This window comes from Littorina saxatilis, linkage group LG3 (genome assembly GCF_037325665.1).
Source record: "Littorina saxatilis isolate snail1 linkage group LG3, US_GU_Lsax_2.0, whole genome shotgun sequence".
NCBI classification, from domain to species: Eukaryota; Metazoa; Mollusca; class Gastropoda; order Littorinimorpha; family Littorinidae; genus Littorina; species Littorina saxatilis.
Window position 1 is genome coordinate 24,416,510 of NC_090247.1, and position 14,600 is coordinate 24,431,109.

At 45.5% G+C, this 14,600-nt stretch overlaps 1 protein-coding gene across 1 annotated transcript in view; it reads right to left on the reverse strand.

The window, feature by feature from the left end:
* Positions 1 to 1,860: 1,860 nt before the first annotated feature.
* Positions 1,861 to 14,600, reverse strand: part of LOC138961143 (uncharacterized) — a 109,702-nt gene continuing 96,962 nt past the window's right edge. The window contains exons 4-8 of the mRNA XM_070332740.1: positions 12,594 to 12,802; positions 10,785 to 10,950; positions 9,908 to 10,111; positions 8,101 to 8,182; positions 1,861 to 7,665 (exon numbers count right to left, since the gene is read on the reverse strand). Of these exons, the coding sequence (XP_070188841.1) occupies positions 6,501 to 7,665; positions 8,101 to 8,182; positions 9,908 to 10,111; positions 10,785 to 10,950; positions 12,594 to 12,802 (1,826 nt within the window). The 3' untranslated portion in view covers positions 1,861 to 6,500. The remainder of the gene's footprint in view (positions 7,666 to 8,100; positions 8,183 to 9,907; positions 10,112 to 10,784; positions 10,951 to 12,593; positions 12,803 to 14,600) is intronic.

Consider the following 14,600-nt stretch of genomic DNA (forward strand, 5'->3'; position numbering starts at 1 on the left):
TAAACAATCAAATCATGAAGAGTTCTATGAATAAAGTATTATTTCCTCATTGCAGCAGCACAACGGTCACAACGGCTAGCCTCTTGTACGGTTTAACAATTGTATTATGCCTGAAACAATGGACACACAGCAAGATGAAATGTGTGTATTCTTTTTTTCCTTTTTGCTTTACTTTGCATTATGCTTTTTGAATTTAATACGTAGTATGGTAAAAATAGACTTTGCTTGATGAAACATTGTTCCCAACAAAAGAACGTTTTCCGACTTTTCCTATGTGAGGTCACTTCAGCATTTCGAACATTGCTGGGTTTATACTTCGCTTTTCGGGTTTACTGGGGACACAGTAATGTTGACAAGATGTTCATTTGGACACTGGCAAAAGGTTGAGTCTGATAGAGAAAGCCACTTGTAGCTGTACAGTAAGTGCACAGACAAACAAATATTAATGAAACAAAAACAGACTTATCTTGTAAAACTTTTTCATCTCATTCCTAAGATTTCCCAAATTGTATGATCATTTCGTTCCCAACATTTCCAGAACTTCCATCACAATTTTGTTCACAAAAGTATACTAGCTTGTATGACCATTTCGGCAAATTTGACCAAGAAAATACAAATCCACGAAACATCACTATTGCATATTCTTTGTGGGCACAGTTGTTAATTATGTGGGTCCAAGTCTAACCAGATAATACAGTTCCCTCACACTAGCATCAGGGGTGAATAACTTCGTCCCTCCAGTAGCTCTATCTTTCTGGTCTGTTTTCCCAAACCTAAAATCACTTGACAGCTTAGTCAAACGCACATTTCTTCTGCTTTTTCTGGAGGTTAAGCGAATAACATTCTGTCTTCTTGATTTTTTTTGTCATCTGAGGGGATGGTGACAAAACGGCTGACTTGAAGTGACAGTTTGTTTGTTTGTTTATTTGTTGCTTAACGTCCAGCCGACTACGCAGAGCCATATCAGGACGAGGAAGGGGGGGATGAAGGGGGCCACTTGTCAAGCGATTCCTGTTTACAAATGCACTAACCCATTACTTGTGTCCCAGCAGGCTTTAGTAAAACTAAATTAATACCTACTGGAAGATTACCAGTTTCCAGTATGTTAAAATAGGCTTAACCTATCTACTGCTGGACTTACATCAGAACACTAACAGATTAAACTATACATGAATCGCGAGACAAGCGGCAAGAGAAGAGATTTTTGGAAAAAATACAGGTGAATGAGCAAGAAGGCAGAAAAAAGAAAAGAATTCATGAAGAAAAAGAGAGCATGACAGGAAAGAGGAACCACAAATCTACCTAACAGCAAACTAGAAAGCTCCTGCGGTTCCAAAAACAGGAGGGGCCTTTAATTTCATAACCGCAGTGCCCCACTGCGGGATTGAAGTGACAGACGTGTATTAAGAAACTCAAGTTGTAAAGAAAAAAGTCGAACTATTCACACATTGTACACGCAACGGCTTTTTACAACAACGTAATCTCTACAGGAATGTCGAAAGTAATATACATGAGCAATCATTGGTGTGTGTGTGTGTGTGTGTGTGTGTGTGTGTGTGTGTGTGTGTGTGTGATAGTGAGTGTGCGTGCGTGCGTACGTGTGAGTGTGTGTGTGTGTGTGTGTGTGTGTGTGTGTGTGTGTGTGTGTGTGTGTAAGAGAAAGATAGAGAGAGAAAGAGAGAGAGAGATAGAGAGAGAAAGAGAGAGAGAGAGAGAGAGAGAGAGAGAGAGAGAGAGAGAGAGAGAGAGAGAGAGAGAGAGAGAGAGAGATGCTCTGCTAATCATTAGACAATAGCAAATCGGTCCAGGAGTATAGTTTAACCTTTCCACAGGGAAGTGAACTTTTTAGATTCACGTATATTTTTACAGTATTTACATATTTGCAGCCAACAAAATATTACCCATTCGCATGCCATTTTCAGATGTCAATATCAAATGGTAAAATATTCCATAAATACAACATGGACAGGGTGACAGTCAAGTTGAGAGATATATCTATGTCAACTGCAGAAACAGAAGATATCGGGTTCAAAAAGTTATCGTCGAAGTTGTAGCAGACGACCGCTGTACCATTTGCTTGACAATCTTATGACCATTGACTACACTGAAGCGGTAACTTTGGGTCGACATACTTGTGTGTATAGCTGCATGGTGTACATCATCCATCCCAACACAAATGGATTACAAACGTTTTGAAACGCCATGCACACACTCCCTCTCTCATCCTCCAACAACTGCAATGTCTGTGTGCATCGGGTACTTCGAGGTCGCTCTTAACAACGGTCAGTACATGTCCATGACTCCGTACTGACACGAGGAAACAAAAGGCACCATGAATGTTGAACACACACAGACATAACACAAGTCATCAAAGGTTATTGAAGTAATCATGCGGATATAATATATATAATATATTATACTGAAAGTAAATTGACAGTCAAAGCATGCCTGATTTCCACTGACGTCACCTTGCTCCAACATAGCTGTTTGACCAATCGTTTTGCATGTTGTCTAACATACTGTTTGACCAATCGTTTTGCATGTTGTCTAACATACTGTGGATTAAAGAGAAAGACAAATATTCTGTCTGCAGCAGAGTCACAGCAACAGCTGGCGTATGTTCATGGAGTACAGAATAATATTCCTGAAGTACAAGCATTCCTGAAGTACACTTATCCATGAAGTACAATATTTCGTGAAGTACAAGTATTAATAATGAAGTACTAATAACGTGTAAACAAAAAACTGTGATAAAAGTACTCCGCTTAGCAAGCGAGTGAACATGGTATAAAGTAGAAGTATAACAACAATAACAACACAAGTAAAGTGAAGTAAATCCGATAGTGAAACAGCACACCGTGACGCGCTTGTCACCATGGAAACACAGTGACAGTGTGTGAAGTAGCGAGGTATTCAATGTAAACTGACTAGAAAATGACTGACACAATCTGTGCAACAGCAAAACAATTACAATTCAGCCAAATTTGAAAGAATAATCATGGCAAGTGACTCGATTTCATTCAGAACATTCAAATTATACGTTAAATTCCATAAAACTAATCATGGCAAGTGATTTCATTAGGAACATTCAACTATACGGTAAAATTCCATAAAATAATCATGGCAAGTGATTTCATTCAAAACATTCAAACTATACGGTAAATTCCATAAAATAATCATGGCAAGTGATTTCATTCAGAACATTCAAACTATACGGTAAATTCCTTAAAATAATCATGGCAAGTGATTACTTTCAGGGCATGCAAACTGTAGGGTAAATTCAATCAAACCTAAGTAAGCGACTCAATATCTGACATGTTCAACTCGGGATAAAACCATCCCAGTGATCCCCCCTACCAAAGTATGTCAACAGTAAAACAGCGATTGATGTACGGTTAGAAGGCGCCGCGATGTGACAGCGGACATGGTTTGAAAGATGAGGTGATTTCGCCTTGGAGCAAACTGCAGCTAGCTGGGTGCATACTTCATTTGAGAGAAAGCCTCAACAACGACATCACTAATAACGTACGAGATTCAACACATATAAACCAAGTTCAAGATAATGTGTCCACATTGCAGAGAATGAACGCATAGCCAAGCAGTGTGGACGGCCCGAAGACTGACGTCACTGACCAGCACTAGTGTCGTCATTGTGCAGGACATTATATACAGTGAAACAAACCATGATGAGTAGTGGTTCTTGTTTGTTCGTATGATGAGTAGTGGTTCTTGTTTGTTCGTATGATAAGTAGTGGTTCTTGTTTGTTCGTATGATGAGTAGTGGTTCTTATTTGCTATGATGAGTACTGGTTCTTCCTTGTTATAATGAGTATTGGTTCTTTCTTGTTCCCCAAGTTCTTCACGGTGACATTGTCCGAAGGATTGTGGAACATACATTTGAAGAGTTACCAAGTCGGCAGCAACACGTGCTTAACAACATCAGACCCCCCGCATAAATAAAAACCGCACACATTTGATTATAAATATACATTTTAGATTCGAAAAGAGCTTTGATCTAAACATTTTTCGGCATGATTTTTGTGGACTCCTTAAACACCAATACTAGGAAGGCTTGACATTTGTTTCAACAAGAAAAATCTAGAAAATAAAAATAAAGATACAGCCTGATATTATAATGATTATTACAATTATATGACAGAAAAGAAAAATTTCCTCTTCAGAAAACATGGCTCTTATCGCGATTGATTACGAATCTGCGTGGCGCAAAACACGAAGCTTTTTTTAATTTTATTTTTTTGTACATTGCACATGAATACCTCACGATACTGGTATGAGCTGCGGTGTATATATCCCTCGCGAACATGTTGTTCAAAGCCCGAGCAGTTCATATCACTACAACGAAAACTAGAACATTGTTTCAGCAAAGACCTAACAAAGGTATGTCAATAAATACAGCCTGTATCTGAATAATCACACACTTATAAACAAAAACATTACATTTTTGTCTTCAAAGAGCAAAATCCTTTTCTTGGAAGTTTGTTTTTATTAACATTTCAATGTACTGTAGTATAGTGTTTCTCATGAACTTTTCAATGTACTGTAGTACCGTTTTCTTCATACATATATTTGTTGAAACCTAGCACTTCATAATCATAGTCATAGCACCGATCTGCACTTTTTGCAATTATAAGTTCAATATTTTACGTAGGAGTCATCTCAAAGGCCAGATTACTCGGGTTCAAATATACGGAGAGACAAATGTGTTCGGCGTTTGATAAGGGCAATGTAGACACAAACAATCAATAGCATGCAACAGTTCTCGATGGCATAACAATAATTCGGTATCAACGACAACAAACTTGTCCCAAGACAGTATGACGTTCTCAAATTTGAAAAAGCAAAAGTCAGCAGCAAACATTAATACGGTAACTGGAGCAACAGTGATTAAAGGTGGTCGTCTACATTTTTGCTTTTTTTCAATAATCTTATGGTTAGATTTCGATACAAAATTATGTCAAATGATGAATGAACCATGGGGAAAAAAGTTATAGAAAAAAAAATATGTAAAAAAAGATTTTATTTTTGGGTAGCGTGACTCACGCTTCCAATATTTTGTTTTCTGTTTGCTGAGAACATGTGCTTTGCCTAAAAATACTGACCAATCAAATTCATGTCACTATGCTTATAGCCACGCCCAAACAAGTGCAGCAACAGTTTGACACTGGAGCGCTGTCCAAGCTTTTTTTTAAACGCACGAAATGCACGGGATTTGAGAGGAGTTTTGCGCTTGGCATTTTCCTAATAAGGATGTCCTACTATGAGTACTACGCTGGAATACTACAATGAATTTTCAAATGGCTACACTGGCTTCGTCTTTCCGGATCGAAAGGGGGTGTATTGTTGATATTTGTAGATAATAGACTCTGCATTTTAATGGTCAAATGGCGATTTCGGTATAAAAATGTAGACAAGGACCTTTAAGGGTTAGGGTAAAGACAGAGAATGTCGGCAACATGTCACTTTTTTCAAATGGTTAATTTTTAAACAGTTCCACCTGTCATTGTATAAATACATTTGCGCATCTTCTTGGGACAGAGTGTTCTTGACCGTTGAACTTTGTCAAGCAGTTTTGTCGACGTTTCAAAATTATTCGTGCTTTGTAAAGACACTGTTTCAGCACAGACATAATGTTCAAGGCTAAGTGCACAGGCTTTGATGATGTTCATAGAGAAACCACTGTACTGAAATGGGCAGAGCGCCTGTGTCAAGCATTGCAACATTCTGACGCCATGTTCCAACTTCCAGTGAGAATCACACACCAAAACTCCTTGCTCACTTCCGGTGACACCCTTCTTTGCGGTCTAGTAACTGTAATAACTCGTGGACAAAATAGTGGTTGTTGACTTCATTTCATTTACTTTACTTTACTTCATCATCCCCCTACTGGGATATGTATGTTGTGTTCCAATAACAATTATGAGAGATTAGAGCAGGGTGGCAACCACACACAAATCCCACTTAAGTCAATTGTCCTCACATGCATGCCATAGGAACAAAGTCAGGTCAAGTCGTTCAGCAGCTACTGTCGCAGTGATGCCTGTTGCTGGTGCGGATGAAGATTGTCTCTCTCTGCACTCGGTGTAAAGTGGCCAACAGAAAGCGTTTCCTTCCCAGTCTCACACTTAGTATACACTCTCCAAAACCTCGCTGTGTATACAACCTGCCTCTCACTCAAACCTGGTTGCCTGTACAATCTGGAGACAGCAGTGTTATACTCAGTCCTTCCACTGTTAGGCGTCACCTCTCTGACCAATCAAGTGTCACACGCCTGTCTCATAGAGCTGCATGTTCTGTGGCTGTTTAACATAAGGTCACAGTCCTGTTTCATAGAACTATGCAGTCTGTTGTTGCGGCTGTGAGAGCGGAACACCCCTGTCTCACTCAAGGTCACACGCCTGTCTCACTCAAGGTCACACGCCTGTCTCACTCAAGGTCACACGCCTGTCTCACTCAAGGTCACACGCCTGTCTCACTCAAGGTCACACGCCTGTCTCGTAGAGCTGCGCGTTCTGGGGCTGTACCTGGAACAGCGGGATGGTCAGTGGCTTCTTGTGAACTACAGCGTATGTGTCGCCGTTAGGGAGGGGCGGAGGGGGGAGGGGGTAGGGGCCGTCGTCCACCCCCAGGTCCTCCTCAGAGCGGAAGGTGGACAGGGAGCGGGGCAGGCCCCCGTTGCTATGGTAGTCGGGACTGCCGGGCTGGTTGCCGTGATGATGCTGGATAGGCACTGTGTGGATCTTGGTTGGGGAGAGGGGAAGGGGGCGGTGGACCTTGGTGGGGGAGAGGGGGTGGCGGTGCATGAAGGCGGGCGACATGGGGTGGTCCGGGATGACGATCTTGTTGAGGTTGTCATAGTTACCGTCCTCCAGACTGAGGGTGGGCGAGCCCTTGCCGAACGTGTCCCCCACCCCCTCCCCCACAGACTCCTCCGACCCAGAGGGGAGCGGCGTGACCATGGCGACAGGCTGGGAGAATGTGACGCTCTTGCTGCGCTTGCCGAGCGGACTCTTGGGCCCGCTGACCAGGATCTTGTGTCTGTTGTCAGGCAGCGTCTTATGCCCGTCCTGACCCTCACTGCCTGGGTACAGGCCCTGGGGACGCGGGTAGCGCAGCGACATCTGGCCCTGGTACCCGGGGTCTGACAGCAGGGGGTCGCGGGGCGGCTTGGGCAGCGTGGCTGGGGCTTCTCTGGCGATGGGGGGCGGGGGAGGGGGGAGGGGCTCCAGGCTGTCCGGGGGCGGGGGGTAGGGGTTCCTGAAGGCGTTGTCCATAGCGACAGAGGGGGGCAGGGGGTTTGGGGTCACGGTGACGTTCTCTCTGATGACAGGGGTGGGATAGATGGGGGTGGGGTACAGCAGTGGGATGGACCCATCACCCTCCGACCTCTGCAGGGAGGAACTCTCCTGCGCCGCGTGTGCCTCCGCCGTTGCCAAGGTGATGAAGCCGTTGGTGCGCGCGTGGTGCGTGGCGATGTCCGAGTCAGTGAGGGAAGCCATCTTGAGCGGCGATCGGTTGATGGTGGAGTAGTGGTCGTCGTCGTACTCGTTGTAGCGGCAGTAGGACTTGAGGGACGTGGCCTCGCCGTTAGTGACAGCAGGGTACAGGTTGAGGGACTGCTTGTTCTTCGCCTTGGCCTGACGCACCCTGTAACAACAAGATAGATAACCTCGCCGTTAGTGACAACAAGAAAGATAGAGTAGCTGTCTAACTGTTGGGGTGAATAGTACGGCACAGGCAGATCGAGTAGCTGTCTAACTGTTTGGGTGAATAGTACGACACAGGTAGATAGAGTAGCTGTCTAACTGTTTGGGTGAATAGTACGACACAGGTAGATAGAGTAGCTGTCTAACTGTTGGGGTGAATAGTACGACACAGGTAGATAGAGTAGCTGTCTAACTGTTTGGGTGAATAGTACGAGACAGGTGGATAGAGTAGCTGTCTAACTGTTGGGGTGAATAGTACGACACAGGTAGATAGAGTAGCTGTCTAACTGTTGGGGTGAATAGTACGAGACAGGTGGATAGAGTAGCTGTCTAACTGTTGGGGTGAATAGTACGACACAGGCAGCCAGTCGCTCACCTCTTGCAGTGGAAGGCGATGGCGATGATGACGATGGCGATGAGGATGAAACCCGCTGCAACGATCCCTCCGATGATGGCCGCTGGAACAGCAACACAACACACTGTAGTCACACGATCTGTCGCTAGGCGGTCATCAGGCGCAAAGCCCAGCCACAACACACTGTAGTCACACGATCTGTCGCTAGGCGGTCATCAGGCGCAAAGCCCAGCCACAACACTATAGTCACACGATCTGTCGCTAGGCGGTCATCAGGCGCAAAGCCCAGCCACAACACACTGTAGTCACACGATCTGTCGCTAGGCGGTCATCAGGCGCAAAGCCCAGCCACAACACACTGTAGTCACACGATCTGTCGCTAGGCGGTCATCAGGCGCAAAGCCCAGCCACAACACACTGTAGTCACACGATCTGTAGCTAGGCGGTCATCAGGCGCAAAGCCCAGCCACAACACACTGTAGTCACACGATCTGTCGCTAGGCGGTCATCAGGCGCAAAGCCCAGCCACAACACACTGTAGTCACACGATCTGTCGCTAGGCGGTCATCAGGCGCAAAGCCCAGCCACAACACAACACACTGTAGTCACACGATCTGTCGCTAGGCGGTCATCAGGCGCAAAGCCCAGCCACAACACACTATAGTCACACGATCTGTCGCTAGGCGGTCATCAGGCGCAAAGCCCAGCCACAACACACTGTAGTCACACGATCTGTCGCTAGGCGGTCATCAGGCGCAAAGCCCAGCCACAACACAACACACTGTAGTCACACGATCTGTCGCTAGGCGGTCATCAGGCGCAAAGCCCAGCCACAACACTATAGTCACACGATCTGTCGCTAGGCGGTCATCAGGCGCAAAGCCCAGCCACAACACACTGTAGTCACACGATCTGTCGCTAGGCGGTCATCAGGCGCAAAGCCCAGCCACAACACACTGTAGTCACACGATCTGTCGCTAGGCGGTCATCAGGCGCAAAGCCCAGCCACAACACACTGTAGTCACACGATCTGTCGCTAGGCGGTCATCAGGCGCAAAGCCCAGCCACAACACTGTAGTCACACGATCTGTCGCTAGGCGGTCATCAGGCGCAAAGCCCAGCCACAACACACTGTAGTCACACGATCTGTCGCTAGGCGGTCATCAGGCGCAAAGCCCAGCCACAACAAAACAAAACTAAGACACGACAGGAACCTATGCAAGCTAACACACGAACAAGTCCAGCTGGATGAACCACACCTTCAGCAAGTCTAGAGTAAGTTTATTTTCAGCTACAAACCCATCAACCAACCAACCTACCTACCAGCCAAAAGTTAGACACATTAAACGTTATTCTAGAGAGTCTTTGCCAAGAAACGCACAAGAGAATACCACGATACCCAGTACAAGCTATCTCACCCAGGTTGGAGGATAGCGACCCCATGTGAGCGGTGTAGGATAGCGACCCCATGTGAGCAGTGTAGGATAGCGACCCCATGTGAGCAGGGTAGGATAGCGACCCCATGTGAGCGGTGTAGGATAGCGACCCATGTAAGCGGGGTAGGATAGCGACCCCATGTGAGCGGTGTAGGATAGCGACCCCATGTGAGCGGTGTAGGGGTAGCTGGAGTCTATGCCAAGAAACCTCTACTCAATCACAATGACACAACACTCATTACAAGCTGTCTCACCAAGGTTGGAGGACAGCGACCCCATGTGAGCGGTGTAGGATAGCAACCCTATGTGAGCGGTGTAGGGGTAGCTGGAGTCTATGCCAAGAAACCTCTACTCAATCACATTGACACAACGCTGATTACAAGCTGTCTCACCAAGGTTGGAGGACAGCGACCCCATGTGAGCGGTGTACGGGTAGGTGGAGTTCTTGGCTTGCCCCGTGTCGTCAGGAGGGGTGGTGCGGTCAGAGTTGTCGCCCCTGTTGCGACGACGTGACTCCACTTCCTGTCGCGCGCGGAATAGGATCTGACGTAACGGCTCCCCGCAGTGAATCTCCACCTGCTCCTCCTCGTCCGTGGCTGGCAGAAAAAAGGCAAATCAATGTCAATCAGAAGAAGAAGAAGATTGAAGAAGAAGCAGAAGAAAATGGAGAACTGTATAACCTTATACCTAGATCAGAATAGAAAAATAAACAATATCGTGTTTTCTGCGCAGCGATCGATAAGGTCCGATATTTTTACTCGAACAAGTCTAATAAGCATCGTCGTCGACTTGTCTTGTTAAACTTGTTCAGGTCAAGATATCGGACTCTTTTCGCCACGCTGAAAACACGATAGCTATCATTAGTTTGTACCATATTAATAATTACGATATACAAAGCCTTAACCCTCTCGACTGCCAAAAGAATTTAGTTAACAAATTGAATTAATAAAATCATAGCATATAATTTCACACAACCTGAGAAATGTTCTCCAGGGGAGGCAATCATCTTCCTGCAATTCAAAGGGAAATATACAACGGTTGTTTCCCTTGTCAGAGTATTTACCCAGGCTTTGCATAATAGCAAAAAACGTGATAGTGTTTAGGCAGCCAAGGGGTTGTATTTCCTAGCCTACCTTTAGCCTGCAGCCACACGAAGGCGGGCCCCTTGTCAGTACCTTTATTCATAATATATAACATTCCACACCTTTAGACTGTGTCCAATCGATAGATTGTGCCTTAATCCTTGGCTTGTTCCTTAACCTTGCCTACCTTTAGCCTGCAGCCACACGAAGGCTGACCCCTTGGAGGAGAAACTCTTGAGTGTGAGCGTCACGTTCTGCACGGGCTTGGTGTAGATGGTGCGAAAACCGTAGTATCCCCTGTGGTCGCACTGGATGTTCCACCGGTAACCCTTCTCATCCCTTACACCCAGCTCCTGTAAGACACACAACACTTTGTATAGTAACCCCTGTGGTCACACTGGATGTTCCACCGGTAACCCTTCTCATCCCTTACACCTAGCTCCTGTAAGACACACAACACTTTGCATAGTAACCCCTGTGGTCACACTGGATGTTCCACCGGTAACCCTTCTCATCCCTTACACCTAGCTCCTGTAAGACACACAACACTTTGCATAGTAACCCCTGTGGTCACACTGGATGTTCCACCGGTAACCCTTCTCATCCCTTACACCTAGCTCCTGTAAGACACACAACACTTTGTATAGTAACCCCTGTGGTCACACTAGATGTTCCACCGGTAACCCTTCTCGTCTGGCACACCTAGCTCCTGTGAGACACACAACACTTTGTATAGTAACCCCTGTGGTCACACTGGATGTTCCACCGGTAACCCTTCTCGTCTGGCACACCTAGCTCCTGTAAGACACACAACACTTTGTATAGTAACCCCTGTGGTCACACTGGATGTTCCACCGGTAACCCTTCTCGTCTGGCACACCTAGCTCCTGTTACACACAACACTTTGTCATCACTCTCACACACAGAGTAACAACGAGTCAGTGTTCCACCGGTCCTTGATCGCTAGCTCTACCTTACCTTACAAGTTTTCAATGCTTCTTGTTCGCTGAAATCCCCTTAAAGATCAATCAGAATATAGATAGAACCTACTTAATGACACAATTAACCTTCAACCAATTGTACCTTTGATACCACAGACCCTCAGATCGTTTCCCAAGTGACACCATGAGATTCTGCGTTTTCTGTCTGTCTGTCTGTCTGTCTGTCTGTCTGTCTCTCTCTGTCTGTCTGTCTGTCTGTCTCTGTCTGTCTCTGTCTGTCTGTCTGTGTCTCTCTCTCTCTGTCTCTCTCTGTCTGTCTCTGTCTGTCTCTGTCTCTCTGTCTCTGTCTCCAGATAAATAATACTATCTGGTAGGAGGACTGCCGTCGCTTTAGAAAGCAGGTAGTTTGGATGCTTAATTAAATGTTGTAAAATATGCCAAGCAAGAGCACTCTTTGTGGCATTGAGGTTGCGTTACTTCCCCCTTAGTTACTTTACTTGTTTGTGTAGGCACCATTTCACAACCATACAGAGTATCTCTCACCTTGCTACACGATCTCGAGCCATGCTCAGCCAAGGCCAACAGGATGTCTATGGAATGAATGCTGATGCCCTCGGCCTCACAATGGGTGCGCACCATACACATGCAGTGAGAAATGCCCTCTCCACCCCCCCCCCCCATCCTCTGCCACAACCATACAGAGTATCTCTCACCTTGCTACAAGATCTCGAGCCATGCTCAGCCAAGGCCAGCATGATGTCTATGGAATGAATGTTGATGCCCTCGGCCCCACCCTGCGTGCGCACCATACACATGCAGTCAGTAATGCCCTCTCCACCCCCCCCCCCCCATCCCCTGCCACAACCATACAGAGTATCTCTCACCTTACTACAAGATCTCGAGCCATGCTCAGCCAAGGCCAACAGGATGTCTATGCAATGAATGTTGATGCCCTCGGCCCCACCCTGCGTGCGCACCACACACATGCAGTGAGTAATGCCCCCTCCACCCCCCCCCCCCCATCCCCTGCCACAACCATACAGAGTATCTCTCACCTTACTACAAGATCTCGGGCCATGCTCAGCCCAGGCGAGCAGGATGTCTATGGAATGAATGTTGATGCCCTCGGCCCCACCCTGCGTGCGCACCATACACATGCAGTCAGCCTTCTGTTCTGTCACGGATGACGGGTACTCCATATTGGACAGGTACAGCAGCTTGCCTCGCTTCACGTCGTCAGAACAAAACATGGCGATGTCAGAGTCTGAAACAAGACGTCACAACAGATCATGGACATTCTGTCTCTGTCTCTCACCGTGAGTCTCTCTCTTTCTTTCCGTCTCCTTCTCTCTCTCTCTCTCTCTTACTCTGTCTCCCTCTGTCTCTCTCTCTCTCTCTCTCTCTCTTACTCTCTGTCTCCCTCTGTCTCTCTTTGTCGTTGTCTCTCTCCTTCTATCTGTCTCTATCTTTTCTCTCTCTTTCTTTTCTCTCTCTCTCTTTTCTCTCTCTTTTCTCTCTCTCTCTCTCTCTTTTTTCTCTTTCTCTCTCTCTCTCTCTCTTACTCTCCCTCTGTCTCTCTTTGTCGTTGTCTCTCTCCTTCTTTCTGTCTCCCTCTCTTCTCTCTCTCTCTTTTCTCTCTCTCTCTCTCTCTCTCTCTCTTTTTTCTCTTTCTCTCTCTCTCTCTCTCTCTCTCTCTCTCTCTGTATTGGGATGTTAAGTTTAAAAAAGCAGCTTTTGTATAATAAATGTTCATTTATGTATAAAGTCGTCTATAAGGACGCCCCAACATATCTTATACAACTCTTCAATTCATCTCCGTCATATTATTCAAACACTCGAAATAACCTTGCCTTGTCAAGGCCCCGCATCGATTTGTTTAAAACTAGTTTTTCTTATTCTGGTGCGTTCCTTTGGAATTCACTACCTGTAAATATCAAGTCATGTCTGTCATTATCTTCTTTTAAAAGACAGCTCCGAAAGCACCTCTCTAACGACTAAGTCGGTGTACACTTTGTGCGAGTGTGTGTGAGGATGTGTAAAAGAGAAAGTGTATAGTATGCTTCCATTAACAAGCACACTTTTGAATTTTTAATTTTTATTTTGTTATACCTTTCCCTATTGTTGTTTTTGTTTTTTTAACTTTTTTTATTTTATTTTTATTTTTATTTTTATTTTTATTTTTATTCTTCATATTTGTTCTTTGTTTCATGTGTGTATTATAGTAGGGACTAGCTGTAAGAAAGGACCATATGGACCTAATGCTATCATCCCTCGGTAATAAAGTTTTCGAGTTCGAGTTCTCTCTCTCTCTCTCTCTTTCGGCGTGTGTTGACGGGACAGAGGTAGCGCTAGTGTGTTTGCCTGTGATACAGAGTGAGGGAGACACTAACAGATTGTTATGAGTTGTAGGTAAAGGAGTAAAAGTAAATTTCTAGACAATGATAAAAGGCAAGAAGCCAGACTAATAAGATGTATGAAGAGAACCAGTGACACACAGCACACAAATCACCAGTGACACACAGCACACAAATCACCAGTGACACACAGCACACAAATCACCAGTGACACACAGCACACAAATCACCACGCTCCCACTCTGACCTTACCCTCAGCACGTCTGACCAACCTCTGAGTCTTTCCTCTTTGATTTACACCACTTCCCTCGTCTCTCCAGCCACCCAACAACCAGTTCAGCCCACGTCTTATTGATTTGACATTAAAAACTTGAAATTCTCACTGAAATCAGATCGTCGTTTTACGGAGAGCGTCTCGATCGCTTGTCGGCAATTTACAGCCAACCCCTACCGCTGTCTAAGGGAGGTTACTGCTCCACTGCTTGACAGATTGAATCCAGCGAGCGGAACTAACTTACTTCCCTTTGCTCGGTGGACGGCCAATCCCAATCAATGTTTGCCCGTCGTGTTTGTGTTTTCACTCTTCAGTTGAAATTCGTCATTTCTGACACACGCACATAGCTGCTAGACCGACGGAAGCATCAATCATATTTCGTTATTTCTAGTCGTATTTTTGTTCACTCGTTCTGTTTGTGCAAGAACAATTTG